This window comes from Salmo salar, chromosome 09, assembly GCF_965601325.2.
Source record: "Salmo salar chromosome 09, fSalSal1, whole genome shotgun sequence".
NCBI lineage: Eukaryota > Metazoa > Chordata > Actinopteri > Salmoniformes > Salmonidae > Salmo > Salmo salar.
Window position 1 is genome coordinate 80,676,056 of NC_138299.1, and position 14,943 is coordinate 80,690,998.

General features: G+C 42.6%; 1 protein-coding gene across 1 annotated transcript in view; it reads left to right on the forward strand.

Annotated features, from left to right (window-relative positions):
- LOC106611949 (A disintegrin and metalloproteinase with thrombospondin motifs 2) overlaps nucleotides 1-14,943 on the forward strand; it is a 199,305-nt gene that overhangs the window by 151,556 nt on the left and 32,806 nt on the right. Inside the window, exon 4 of the mRNA XM_045724030.2 lies at nucleotides 4,608-4,813. Within this exon, the coding sequence (XP_045579986.1) occupies nucleotides 4,608-4,813 (206 nt within the window). The remainder of the gene's footprint in view (nucleotides 1-4,607; nucleotides 4,814-14,943) is intronic.

The following is a 14,943-nucleotide window of genomic DNA, read 5'->3' on the forward strand; positions in this document are numbered from 1 at the left end:
GAGATGGAGTAGAGATGGAGTAGAGATGGAGGAGAGAGGGAGTAGAGAGGGAGGAGTTAGGGAGGGAGAGGGAGGAGAGAGGGAGGAGAGTGGTAGGAGAGAGGGTGTGGAGATGGAGGAGAGAGGGAGTAGAGAGGGAGGAGTTAGGAAGGGAGAGGGAATAGAGAGGGAGGAGAGATGGAGGAGAGAGGGAGGAGAGAGGGAGGAGAGAGGGAGAAGGGAGGGAGAAGAGAGAGAGTAGAGAGGGAGTAGAGAGGGAGTAGAAAAGGGAAAAGAGGATTCGGGGAGAGAAGCAGGAGGACAAGATGGACACTGTACCAGACAGTCTCTTATGTAGGGAAAGTGTTGTAATAGACAGTAACAACAACTTTAAGAAATAATAAATGCAAAGTTGTTAGCATTGTCAAGACAAGAGCCAGAGACAGTGAAACATGTAGACTGATTTCAGAACTGTAGGTGAGGAGATTGTATTTATTTATGTGTACCTGGTGGCAAAGACTGTGACACGTCATAAATATAGTGGAGAAGACTGAAGCAGAACTGTAACACTCAAGGTCTGTCGGGTCTCTCCTCATTGCTTTCTCTCCCTCTTTCTCTCTCGCTTATAGAGATTAATCACAACTTGTCATATCTCTCTCTCTCTCTTTCTCTCTGCTTATAGAGACACATCACTACTCTTCCCATCTCTCTCTCTCTCTTGCTTTTTCTCTCCTTCTCTCTCTTTCACTCTCGCTTATAGAGATAAATCACAACTCTACTCATCTCTCTCTCTCTCCCTCTCCCTCTCTCTGTCTCTCTCAATTCAATTCAAATGGCTTTATTGGCATGGGAAACATATGTTTACATTGCCAAAGCAAGTGAAATTCTAAAACAGTAAACGTTATACTCACAAGTTTCAAAGGAATACACACATTTCAAATGTCATATTATGGCTTTATACAGTGTTGTAATGATGTGCAAATAGTTAAAGTACAAAAGGGAAAATAAATAAACATAAATATGGGTTGTATTTACAATGGTGTTTGTTCTTCACTGGTTGTCCTTTTCTTGTGGCAACAGGTCACAAGTCTTGCTGCTTTGATGTGGTATTTCACCCAATAGATATGGAAGTTTATCAAAATTGTATTTGTTTTGGAATTATTTGTGGGTCTGTGTAATCTGAGGGAAATATGTGTCTCTAATGTGGTCTCTCTCCATCTCTCTGTCCATCACTTGTTCAAAAGCTACTCAAGTGTCTTAGGACATTTTATCCAGAGGGATGGTATCCTCCTAAAAAAAACAAAAGAGTCAAAATGTTGCTTTCCGTCGATTGTCTTATGTAACCAGAACATCTGAAGTGATCCTGTCTTTAAAAGCAGATGGTGTGGTTATGACATCATGCTCGTTAACAAGAGTTAGGGCCTTTTAGGGCAAACAAGCAGGGGTTGTTTTGAAGGACAGGGCCTTAACTTCAACTAATTCCATTAAAGATGCCCAGAATAATTGTCAACATGTGTGCTCATAGATACATGATAGCCTAGACAATGGCACCTGCTGGAAAAAGAATTGTACACCCCTGACTGTTTAAAAAAACAATCATGTTTAATTATCCCTTTAATTATTTTCCCCTGCACTTCCACTGTAGTTAGAGAACATCCTCACAATGTTCTGTCACTCATATTAGCTGCTACTGAATCTTATTCCGTCCGACTTCGAGGATCATTCTCCTAGCGACTCCGGAGCCAATATTAGCTGTGCGGTGCGTTGTTTTACCCATGAGCCGGTTGCCTAGGTAACGTTGAATAAGAGCAGCGGGAAGGAAAGGATGCCCCTTGCTGATTGCGAGACGGGAGACTAGGAGGTAGATTTACCCAGCAGCCCCCTTGTTCTATATCTCTCTCTCTTTCTTTCTCTATCTCTCTCTCTCTCTCTTTCTATGTCCCTCTCTCTCTCTCTGTCTCTCTGTCTCTCTCTCTCCCTCACTATCTCTCTAGTTTCTCTCACCAACCCTTTATAATCCAACACTCTGATGTGTTACACTAGTAAAGATCAAACAGTTCCACATAGTGTATGTTAAAGCCCGCATGGCTCTTTAAGCATTTCACCATGTTTGTTAGCTTAGTGGCTCTCCTTCCTGATATCACTGTCCTCTGTAGCAAGTTGCCTTTCCTCATCATTATATGACACGCAACAAAAGCTCATACCTGTCCAAATGAGATGCTACCAATAGAATGGAATAAGCACCAGCAGTGGACTGAGCACAACCTAAATTGAAATCTAAGTCTCGTTGTATTTGACTTCAGAAGGCCTAGCGTTCTGGGTCTCCTAAATGAATAAACCGAGTGTCTTGTGGAACATACAGTACCAGTCAAACGTTTGGACACCTACTCATTCCAGGGTTTTTCTTTATTTTGACTATTTACTTGTAGAATTGAGAGAATGAGAGAATGCCAAGAGTGTGCAAAGCTGTCATCAAGGCGAAGGTTGGCTACTTTGAAGAATCTCAAATATAAAATATATTTTGATTTGTTTAACACTTGTTGGTTACTGTTACTGTTATTTCATCGTGTTGATGTCTTCACCATTATTCCACAATGTAGACAATAGTACAAATACAGAAAAACCCTGGAATGAGTAGGTGTGTCCAAACTTTTGACTGGTGCTGTATGTCTGGAAGAATTGTCATGTTAAATGTGCAGTGTACTGTACTGTACTTGATTTTCTCACACTGGCATTAACCAGTGACCATGCAGCTAATCCCCACAGTGAAGCATCTCTCAATGAGACCACGTCTCTCAGCCTGATAGCCTGCAGTTACCAGGCAGCCTAAGGCCACACACAGTCCTTAGCTAAGAGTGTCTGTGTAAAGAGCCTAACAGGATAGTGCATGTAGATTCCGTAGAGATATGTGGCTCCAGATTGCCGGGCGTTCCCAGTCTTTCTAACAAGTGGATAATGTTCTGTGGAAGCCACAGTGTTTCTGTCTGTGGCAGGATGAGTAGAGCCATCCTTGGCTGTGGAGACAGCATTGTGTGTGTGTCGATGTGTGTGTGTGTGTGTGTGTGTGTGTGTGTGTGTGTGTGTGTGTGGTGTGTGTGTGTGTGTGTGTGTGTGTGTGTGTGTGTGTGTGTGCGTGTGGCTGCATGTGTGCCTGCATTTTAGATGTTAACTGTCTGTGTGTGTGTGTGTTTTAATATTAACAGCGTGTGTGTTTGTGTGTGTGTTTTAGATGTTAACAGTGTGTGTTTTTGTGTGTGTGTTTTAGATGTTAACAGTGTCAAATCAAATCAAATTTTACTGGTGACATACACACGTTTAGCAGATGTTATTGCGGGTGTAGCGAAATGCTTGTGTTTCAAGCAGTGTGTGTTTTAGATGTTAACAGTGTATGTGTGTGTTTTAGATGTTAACAGTGTATGTGTGTGTTTTAGATGTTAACAGTGTGTGCTTGTGTGTTTTAGATGCTAACAGTGTGTGTGGTTTAGATGTTAACTGTCGGTGTATTAGATGTTAACTGTGTGTGTTTTAGATGTTAACTGTGTGTGTGTATTAGATGTTAACAGTTTGTGTGGTTTAGATGTTAACAGTGTGTGTGTATTAGATGTTAACAGTTTGTGTGGTTTAGATGTTAACTGTGTGTGTTTTAGATGTTAACAGTGTGTGTTTGTGTGTTTGTGTTTTAGATGTTAACAGTGTGTGTGTGTGTGTGTGTGTGTTTTGTGTTTTAGATGTTAACAGTGTGTGTGTGTGTGTGTGTGTGTGTTTTGTGTTTTAGATGTTAACAGTGTGTGTGTGTGTGTGTGTGTGTGTGTGTGTGTGTGTGTGTTTTAGATGTTAACAGTGTGTGTGTGTGTGTGTGTGTGTGTGTGTGTGTGTGTGTGTGTGTGTGTGTGTGTGTGTGTGTGTGTGTGTGTGTGTGTTTTAGATGTTAACAGTGTGTGTGTGTGTGTGTGTGTGTGTGTGTGTGTGTGTGTGTGTGTGTGTGTGTGTGTGTGTGTGTGTGTGTGTGTTTTAGATGTTAACAGTGTGTGTGTTTCAGATGTTAACAGTGTGTGTGTGTGTGTTGTGTGTGTGTGTGTGTGTGTGTGTGTGTGTGTGTGTGTGTGTGTGTGTGTGTGTGTTTTAGATGTTAACAGTGTGTGTTTTTTAGATGTTAACAGTGTGTGTGTTTTTCAGATGTTAACAGTGTGTGCTTCTGTGTTTTAGATGTTAACTGTGTGTGTGTGTGTGTTTTAGATGTTAACAGTTTGTGTGTGTGTTTTAGATGTTAACAGTGTGTGTGTGTGTGTGTGTTTTAGATGTTAACAGTTTGTGTGTGTGTTTTAGATGTTAACTGTGTGTGTGTGTGTGTGTGTTTCAGATGTTAACAGTTTGTGTGTTTGTGTGTGTGTGTGTGTGTTTTAGATGTGAACAGTGTAAAATTAAATCAAATTGTATTGGTCACATACACGTTTAGCATATGCTATTGCGGGTGTCGCGAAATGTAGTGTGTGTTTTAGATGTTAACAGTGTGCGGTGTGTGTGTGTGTGTGTGTGTGTGTGTGTGTGTGTGTGTGTGTGTGTGTGTGTGTGTGTGTGTGTGTGTGTGTGTGTGTGTGTGTGTGTGTGTGTGTGTGTGTTGTCTCTAGGTGCTGACCTGCCTGGTCTGATAGACCTCGAGTCCCTGTATCGTGGTGTGGAGCAGAGTATCAACCAGACCCGAGCCCAGAGACAGAGGAGACAGAGTCCAGAGAGAGCCTACAACATTGAGGTCCTGCTGGGGGTGGATGACTCCGTGGTCCAATTCCATGGCAAGGAACACGTCCAGAAGTACCTGCTCACGCTCATGAACATCGTAGGTATAGCACACTCACAGAGAGGTACGCACACACACACACACACACACACACACACACACACACACAAACAGAGGCACACACACACACTCCTGCAAGAAAGAACTGTCTAATATGGCAGCTAAAATGAAACAGTACACTCACAGAGGACTAGAGACTAGGGCAGAGAACCAGAGACTTGGACAGAGAACTAGAGACTAGGATAGAGAACTAGAGACTAGGACAGAAAACCAGAGACTATGATAGAGAACTAGAGACTAGGACAGAAAACCAGAGACTTGGATAGAGAACTAGAGACTAGGATAGAGAACCAGAGACTAGGATAGAGAACCAGAGACTAGGATAGAGAACTAGAGACTAGGACAGAGAACTAGAGACTAGGATAGAGAACCAGAGACTAGGATAGAGAACCAGAGACTAGGATAGAGAACTAGAGACTAGGACAGAGAACTAGAGACTAGGATAGAGAACCAGAGACTAGGACAGAGGACTATGGATTAGGACAGAGAACTAGAGACTAGGATAGAGAACTAGAGACTAGGATAGAGAACCAGAGACTAGGATAGAGAACTAGAGACTAGGACAGAGAACTAGAGACTAGGATAGAGAACCAGAGACTAGGACAGAGAACTAGAGACTATGATTTAGAACCAGAGACTAGGACAGAAAACCAAAGACTTGGACAGAGAACTAGAGACTAGGACAGAGAACTAGAGACTATGATAGAGAACCAGAGACTAGGACAGAAAACCAGAGACTTGGATAGAGAACTAGAGACTAGGATAGAGAACCAGAGACTAGGACAGAGAACTAGAGACTAGGACAGAGAACTAGAGACTAGGATAGAGAACTAGAGACTAGGATAGAGAAATAGAGACTAGGATAGAGAACTAGAGACTAGGATAGAGAACTAGAGACTAGGATAGAGAACTAGAGACTAGGACAGAGAACTAGAGACTAGGACAGAGAACTAGAGACTAGGACAGAGAACTAGAGACTAGGATAGAGAACTAGAGACTATGATAGAGAACCAGAGACTAGGACAGAAAACCAGAGACTTGGATAGAGAACTAGAGACTAGGATAGAGAACCAGAGACTAGGACAGAAAACCAAAGACTTGGATAGAGAACTAGAGACTAGGATAGAGGACTAGAGACTAGGATAGAGAACTAGAGACTAGGACAGAGGACTATGGATTAGGACAGAGAACTAGAGACAAGGACAGAAAACCAGAGACTTGGATAGAGAACTAGAGACTAGGATAGAGAACCAGAGACTAGGACAGAGGACTATGGATTAGGACAGAGAACTAGAGACTAGGATAGAGAACTAGAGACTAGGACAGAAAACCAGAGACTTGGATAGAGAACTAGAGACTAGGATAGAGAACTAGAGACTAGGACAGAAAACCAGAGACTTGGATAGAGAACCAGAGACTAGGATAGAGAACCAGAGACTAGGATAGAGAACCAGAGACTAGGATAGAGAACTAGAGACTAGGATAGAGAACCAGAGACTAGGATAGAGAACTAGAGACTAGGACAGAGAACTAGAGACTAGGATAGAGAACCAGAGACTAGGACAGAGGACTATGGATTAGGACAGAGAACTAGAGACTAGGATAGAGAACTAGAGACTAGGATAGAGAACCAGAGACTAGGATAGAGAACTAGAGACTAGGACAGAGAACTAGAGACTAGGATAGAGAACCAGAGACTAGGACAGAAAACCAAAGACTTGGATAGAGAACTAGAGACTAGGACAGAGAACTAGAGACTATGATAGAGAACCAGAGACTAGGACAGAAAACCAAAGACTTGGACAGAGAACTAGAGACTAGGACAGAGAACTAGAGACTAGGACAGAGAACTAGAGACTAGGACAGAGAACTAGAGACTAGGATAGAGAACTAGAGACTATGATAGAGAACCAGAGACTAGGACAGAAAACCAGAGACTTGGATAGAGAACTAGAGACTAGGATAGAGAACCAGAGACTAGGACAGAGGACTATGGATTAGGACAGAGAACTAGAGACTAGGATAGAGAACTAGAGACTAGGATAGAGAACTAGAGACTAGGATAGAGAACTAGAGACTAGGACAGAGGACTATGGATTAGGACAGAGAACTAGATACTAGGATAGAGAACTAGAGACTAGGACAGAGAACTAGAGACTAGGACAGAGAACTAGAGACTAGGACAGAGAACTAGAGACTAGGACAGAGAACTAGAGACTAGGACAGAGAACTAGAGACTAGGATAGAGAACTAGAGACTAGGATAGAGAACTAGAGACTAGGATAGAGAACTAGAGACTAGGATAGAGAACTAGAGACTAGGACAGAGAACTAGAGACTAGGATAGAGAACTAGAGACTAGGATAGAGAACCAGAGACTAGGATTGAGAACTAGAGACTAGGACAGAGAAACAGAGACTAGGACAGAGAACTAGAGACTAGGATAGAGAACCAGAGACTAGGATAGAGAACTAGAGACTAGGACAGAGAACTAGAGACTAGGATTGAGAACTAGAGACTAGGATAGAGAACTAGAGACTAGGATTGAGAACTAGAGACTAGGACAGAGAACCAGAGACTAGGATTGAGAACTAGAGACTAGGATAGAGAACTAGAGACTAGGATAGAGAACTAGAGACTAGGATAGAGAACTAGAGACTAGGACAGAGAACTAGAGACTAGGATTGAGAACTAGAGACTAGGATAGAGAACTAGAGACTAGGATTGAGAACTAGAGACTAGGACAGAGAACCAGAGACTAGGATTGAGAACTAGAGACTAGGATAGAGAACTAGAGACTAGGATAGAGAACTAGAGACTAGGATTGAGAACTAGAGACTAGGACAGAGAACTAGAGACTTGGACAGAGAACTAGAAACTAGGAGAGAAAACTATCCACATGGATCCACAGGAACTATGTGACCTACAGACAGGCAGAAAGACAGCAGATTCCCTTCTTCCTCTTGCATGTTTCCACCCAGCCATCAGCCCAGGTAATCCACAATCTGTCTGTCTGTCTGTCTGTCTGTCTGTCTGTCTGTCTGTCTGTCTGTCTGTCTGTCTGTCTGTCTGTCTGTCTGTCTGTCTGTCTGTCTGTCTGTCTGTCTGTCTGTCTGTCTGTCTGTCTGTCTGTCTGTCTGTCTGTCTGTCTGCCTGCCTGCCTGCCTGCCTGCCTATCTCACTGTCTGTCTGTCTTTCTGTCTGTCTCCTCTATATGAATATGATGGGATTTCAAATATGTTCTGTGTGTGCTTGCGTGCATGTGAGCGACAGAATGGTCACAGGCTAGTGAAACCTGTCGTCTGTCCCCCCATGTCCCTTCAGATGTTATGTCATGTGTCAGAATTGGAATGATGCAAAGCCAGCAGACAATATGATTTAGGACACAACAAAGAGCTTAGCCCAGCACTTGCCTCCCAGGAGTGTCTGAGTGTGTGTGATTAGGAATGTGGCATGTAGAATTCATTCTCTGAAAATTAAACCTGATCTGACAATAGAGAGAGATTGTGTTTGTGCGTGTCTGTGTGTTTATACATGCGTGCACGTGTGTGTTTTTGTCGGGCATGTGTGTGCATGTGTTTTTGTCGAGCATGTGTGTGTGTGCGTGTGCGTGCGTGCGCGTGTGTAGCCTTTGTGCAAGAAGCAACAGACAGATATCAGAGATTTCTATCAGAAACAGCAGCAGTTGTTTTAGTCTTTACTCCGGTGTTGTGAAAGAACAGCACCCCCTCCACTTGTGACTCCCTGTTGTAGATATCTGTAAGACAATCTTAGAGGGGAATGCACAGCCATATTGCAGGCACCCTTCTCATCTAAAGACAGAGAGATTTTTAACAGCGCATTCAGAATAAATTACTGAAAAACCCGATAAACAGTAAATAAATAAGCAAAACAACCTCCCACGCATGGCATCTATGCCACTTTCTTCTTGAAAGTTAACTTTGCTCACTTTAGGATCGTCTCTTTCTCTGTCTCTCTGGCGGTAGAGTGTACTCAGGACTTGGAGCTTTGCTTTTTAACTTTTTTACATGAGGTTTCTCCATGAGGTTTCTCCATGAGGTATCTCCATGAGGTTTCTCCATGAGGTTTCTCCATGAGGTTTCTCCATGAGGTTTCTCCATGAGGTATCTCCATGAGGTTTCTCCATGAGGTTTCTCCATGAGGTTTCTCCATGAGGTTTCTCCATGAGGTTTCTCCATGAGGTTTCTCCATGAGGTATCTCCATGAGGTTTCTCCATGAGGTATCTCCATGAGGTTTCTCCATGAGGTTTCTCCATGAGGTATCTCCATGAGGTATCTCCATGAGGTTTCTCCATGAGGTTTCTCCATGAGGTTTCTCCATGAGGTATCTCCATGAGGTTTCTCCATGAGGTTTCTCCATGAGGTTTCTCCATGCATCAAAATAAGTGAAGCAAAGAGAAGTTCAGAGTAGGAGTTCTGATCTAGGATCAGGTTTTCCCTCTTATTCATTATGATTTAAAAGTCAAAACTGACCCTAGAGCAGCACTTCTACCCTGAGACGAATACTGGTGTGAGGATCCAATGGATGATATTACCTCAGCCTTTGATTAGGCAACATGGCTCCATACCTTCAGTGGCTTCCATTGAGTCCTTATTCTATCTAGGAACATGGCTACGCTGAAGAGGCTCTCTTTCTTTCTCTCCTCATTGTTGTCCAAGGCTGCCAGGGTGTGTCACGACTTCCGCCGAAGTCGGGTCCTCTCCTTGTTCGGGCGGTGCTAGGCGGTCGGCGTCGCCGGGCTTCTAGCCATCATCGATCCACTTTTCATTTTCCATGTGTTTTGTCTTGTTTTTCCTCACACCTGGTTTCAATTCCCTCAATCATTTGTTGTGTATTTAACCCTCTGTTCCCCCCATGTCTTTGTGTGGGATTGTTTATTGTAAGTGCTTGTGCACGTGTTGACCGGTGCGCGAATGGTTTTTGTACCCACATCTTGTTATATTTATGCCGTTGCTTTATACTATTAAACTGCTCCGGCTATTACCTAGTTCTGCTCTCCTGCGTCTGACTTCCCTGCCACCGGTTACGCACCCCTTACAGGGTCAGATCAGAGGCTGTCTCAGAGCAGAGAAGAGTGTGTTATCTTAACCTTTTGTTGTCTGTGAGCTTTGTGTGTGTGTGTGTGTGTGTGTCTCTGTGTCTGTGTCTCTGTGTTTGTGTGTGTGTGCGCTTGCGTGCGTGTGTGTGTGTGTGTGTTATCTTCCTCTACCAGGGAAGCTTGAGGGTTCAATATACTGCAGGCTGTGTGAGTGTGTAGAGTATTTTTTATCTTGCTTTTATTCAGACCTTTAGCAGGCCATGCTATCCGCTAGATATTACTTAAAAGTACATTGAGAAGTACATAGAGAGAACACTCTCAAACCAATATACAATTCCAGTCCTGTTGATTTCCGTTGCTCCCCCAGTACGTACGGTATATCCAGGTATACATCATTAATCTGAAAAACCAGTATATTCCATGTGAAGTAGTCACCCCTACTCTAACTAGCTTAGCCCACGAGTGACTCAGAGCTATAGCCAGCCTGTCTCTCTGTTGTTATCTGTACATAAGAGGTCTATTAGGAACCCCAGCTGCTAGGGGGCCCCCGACCCCCACATTTTTTTTTTTAGGAAGTAAGTCAGGATCTCTTTTGAGAGTTAGAATAGTAGAATACACATGTGGTTGTACATCAGAAGTTTTCCTCTTGTTATGTCCGTCACTGACAGTCAATCAATTAGCCCATGCCAGCTAAAATGTTTTAGATTGGCAGGTTAGTCTAGGCATCTATCTTAACTTGTAGTAATCATTTTTTAGTCACTCTCACTCAGATATCATATACACATGTGGGTAGAATTGCAGAAAAGTTGCTTGAAAATTACAATATTTCCTCTACACCCCATGGTAACATTTTCTCTACTCCCCATGGTAACATTTTCTCTACTCCCCATGGTAACATTTTCTCTACTCCCCATGGTAACATTTTCTCTACTCCCCATGGTAACATTTTCTCTACACCCCATGGTAACCTTTTCTCTACACCCCATGGTAACATTTTCTCTACACCCCATGGTAACATTTTCTCTACACTCCATGGTAACATTTTCTCTCCACCCCATGGTAACATTTTCTCTACACTCCATGGTAACATTTTCTCTACTCCCCATGGTAACATTTTCTCTACACCCCATGGTAACATTTTCTCTACACCCCATGGTAACATTTTCTCTACACTCCATGGTAACATTTTCTCTCCACCCCATGGTAACATTTTCTCTACACTCCATGGTAACATTTTCTCTACACTCCATGGTAACATTTTCTCTCCACCCCATGGTAACATTTTCTCTACACTCCATGGTAACATTTTCTCTACTCCCCATGGTAACATTTTCTCTACACCCCATGGTAACATTTTCTCTACACCCCATGGTAACATTTTCTCTACACTCCATGGTAACATTTTCTCTCCACCCCATGGTAACATTTTCTCTACACTCCATGGTAACATTTTCTCTACACCCCATGGTAACATTTTCTCTACACCCCATGGCAACATTTTCTCTACACCCCATGGTAACATTTTCTCTACACCCCATGGTAACATTTTCTCTACACCCCATGGCAACATTTTCTCTCCATTCTTTCCACCGCCACTAGTTCATGTAGGGGTCAATCTTGGGTCAGCTAAAGGTCAGGAAGTCACGGTGGACATTGAGAGGGAGAGAAAGAAATGGAGGGAGAGGGAGTATGAGAAGGAGAGACAGCGGGGGAGGGGAGAGAGAGATAGGGGTCAGAGATGAGGTGGGCAGTCTGTCAGTCAGCTCCCACGGCAACCTCTGAATCCTCTCTGTAGAGTTCAACTAGAGTGTTTACCTCCTACTCCCTTCCCATGTTAATCTGGCTCTTCCAAATCCTCCTTTTTTCTCTCAATAGCATCAATTGATAAATTCTAGTGTGGTTTGGTTTGTCAATGACCAACCAATTGAAGAGCCCAGAGCTTGTCCATCAATGAACAAACACACACACACACTCTAGGCCCAATCAGCAACAAGCTGCCCCCAGAGAGGAGAACAACATGACTGAGAAAATCAGTCCATTGATCAGCTTCTTAAATGGTCCATGGGAAATGAAGAGGAATGTATGGGAGATACCTGAACCCCCCCCCCCCCCCTCCTCCCGCTCCGTCCACGAGTCACATAATCACCAACACACACACTCTCACATAATCACACGGTCAAGGGCAGGAGGACAGGGAGCGTCAGTGATGCACAATATTCCTCCCTAAAGTCTGTCAAATTCCACTGTTTGAGAGAGAGAGAGAGAGAGAGAGAGAGAGAGAGAGAGAGAGAGAGAGAGAGAGAGAGAGAGAGACCATTCCATTGTGACATCCATTGTGTTGTAATCTCTTGCATATGAAGTGTCTGCTTAATGATACTGTATCAACCCAGAGGACACTGTTTCCCTGTCTAACTGATGGGAGACCTTTACACTGACAGACACTGTTTGTGATGAGCGAGATGGCTGGATGGTGTTAATAACCAACTCATCCGCTCTAATATGAGGGCTGTGTGTGTCCGTGTGCTTGTGAGTGGGTGTGCGTGTGTCTGTTTGTGTGTGGTTGGGTGTGTGTGTGTGTGTGTGTGTGTCTGTGTGTGGGGGGGTGGGTGGGTGTGTGTGTGCATGTGTGTGCATGTGTGGCTGATAAAGCTAGCCTGGCTGTGGTGGGTGCTAATGAATGCATCATGTCCAAGTTAAAGGCCTGCGTGGTAACAGAGAAAGGCCAGCAGGTAATAATAGGGAAAATGGGACACATCTGTGAGCAGCACACTCTGAACTAACATTCTGAACTAACACTCTGAACTAACACTCTGAACTAACACTCTGAACTAACACTCTGAACTAACACTCTGAACTAACACTCTGAACTAACACTCTGAACTAACACTCTGAACTAACACTCTGAACTAACACTCTGAACTAACACTCTGAACTAACATTCTGAACTAACACTCTGAACTAACACTCTGATCTAACACTCTGAACTAACACTCTGAACTAACATTCTGAACTAACACTCTGAACTAACAAGCTGAACTAACAAGCTGAACTAACAAGCTGAACTAACACTCTGAACTAACATTCTGAACTAACACTCTGAACTAACACTCTGAACTAACACTGCTGATTCCCTCCCTCTCTACCGCCTCTTACAGATGCATACTGCAACTCACATCCTCCACATACGGTACAACACCCGTTCTGCCAGTCACATTCTGTTAAAGGTCCCCAAACCACTCACATCCCTCGTTCCTCTTTTCAGTTTGCGGCAGCTAGCGACTGGAATGAGCTGCAAAAAAACTCTCAAACTGGACAGTTTAATCTCCATCTCTACATTCAAAGACTCAATCATGGACACTTGAGGTTGCTACACGTGATGTATTTGTTGTCTCTACCTTTTTGCCCTTTGTGTTGTTGTCTGTGCCCAACAAGTTTTGTACCATGCTTGTGTTTCTACCATGTTGTGCTGCTGCCATATTGTGTTGCTAGTGTTTTGTTGTCATGTTATGTTGCTACCATGTTGTTGTCATGTGTTGCTGCAATGCTGTGTTGTTGTCTTAGGTCAATCTTTATAGAGTGTTGTGGTGTCTCTCTTTATGTAGTGTAGTGGTGTCTCTCTTTATGTAATGTTGTCTCTATCTATGTAGTGTTGTCTCTCTTTATGTAGTGTTGTGGTGTCTCTCTTTATGTAGTGTTGTGTTGTCTCTCTTTATGTGGTGTTGTGGTGTCTCTCTTTATGTAGTGTAGTGGTGTCTCTCTTTATGTAATGTTGTCTCTATCTATGTAGTGTTGTCTCTCTTTATGTAGTGTTGTGGTGTCTCTCTTTATGTAGTGTTGTCTCTATGTAGTGTTGTCAGTCTTTATGTAGTGTTGTGGTGGCTCTATGTAGTGTTGTCTTAGGTCTCTCTTTATGTAGTGTTGTCTTAGGTCTCTCTTTATGTAGTGTTGTGGTGTCTCTCTTTATGTAGTGCTGTCTTAGGTCTCCCTTTATATAGTGTTGTCTCTCTTTATGTAGTGGTGTCTCTCTTTATGTAGTGTGGTCTCTCTTTATGTAGTGTTGTGGTGTCTCTCTTTATGTAGTGTCGTGGTGTCTCTCTTTATGTAGTGTTGTGGTGTCTCTCTTTATGTAGTGTTGTGGTGTCTCTCTTTATGTAATGTTATCTCTCTCTATGTAGTGTTGTCTCTTTTTATACAGTGTTGTCTCTCTTTATGTAGTGTTGTCTTTCTTTATGTAATGTTGTCTCTCTTTAAGTAGTGTTGTCTTAGGTCTCTATGTAGTTGTGTCTCTCTTTATATAGTATTGTCTTAGGTCTCTCTTTATGTAGTGTTGTCTCTCTTTATGTAGTGTTATCTCTCTTTATGTAGTGTTGTCTGTATTTAGTGTTGTCTTCGGTCTCTCTTTATGCAGTGTTGTCTCTCTTTATGTAGTGTTGTCTCTATGTACTGTTGTCTCTCTTTATGTAGTGTTGTGGTGTCTCTATTTATGTAGTGTTGTCTCTCTTTATGTAGTGTTGTCTTAGGTCTCTCTTTATGTAGTGTTGTCTCTATTTATGTAGTGTTGTCTAAGGTCTCTCTTTATGTAGTGTTGTTATAGGTCTCTCTTTATGTAGTGGTGTCTCTTTATAAAGTGTTGTTTCTCTTTATGTAGTGTTGTCTATATTTATGTAGTGTTGTCTTAGGTCTCTCTTTATATAGTGTTGTCTCTCTTTATGTAGTGTTGTCTATATTTTTGTAGTGTTGTCTTAGGTCTGTCTTTATGTAGTGTTGTCTCTCTTTATGTAGTGTTGTCTTAGGTCTCCCTTTATATTGTTTTGTCTTTCTTTATGTAGTGTTGTCTGTCTTTATGTAGTGTTGTCTCTCTTTATGTAGTGTTGTCTTAGGTCTCTCTTTATGTAGTGTTGTCTCTCTTTATGTATTGTTGTCTTAGGTCTCCCTTTATATTGTTTTGTCTTTCTTTATGTAGTGTTGTCTCTCTTTATGTAGTGGTGTCTCTCTTTATGCAGTGTTGTCTCTCTTTATGTAGTGTTGTCTCTCTTTATGTAGTGTTGTC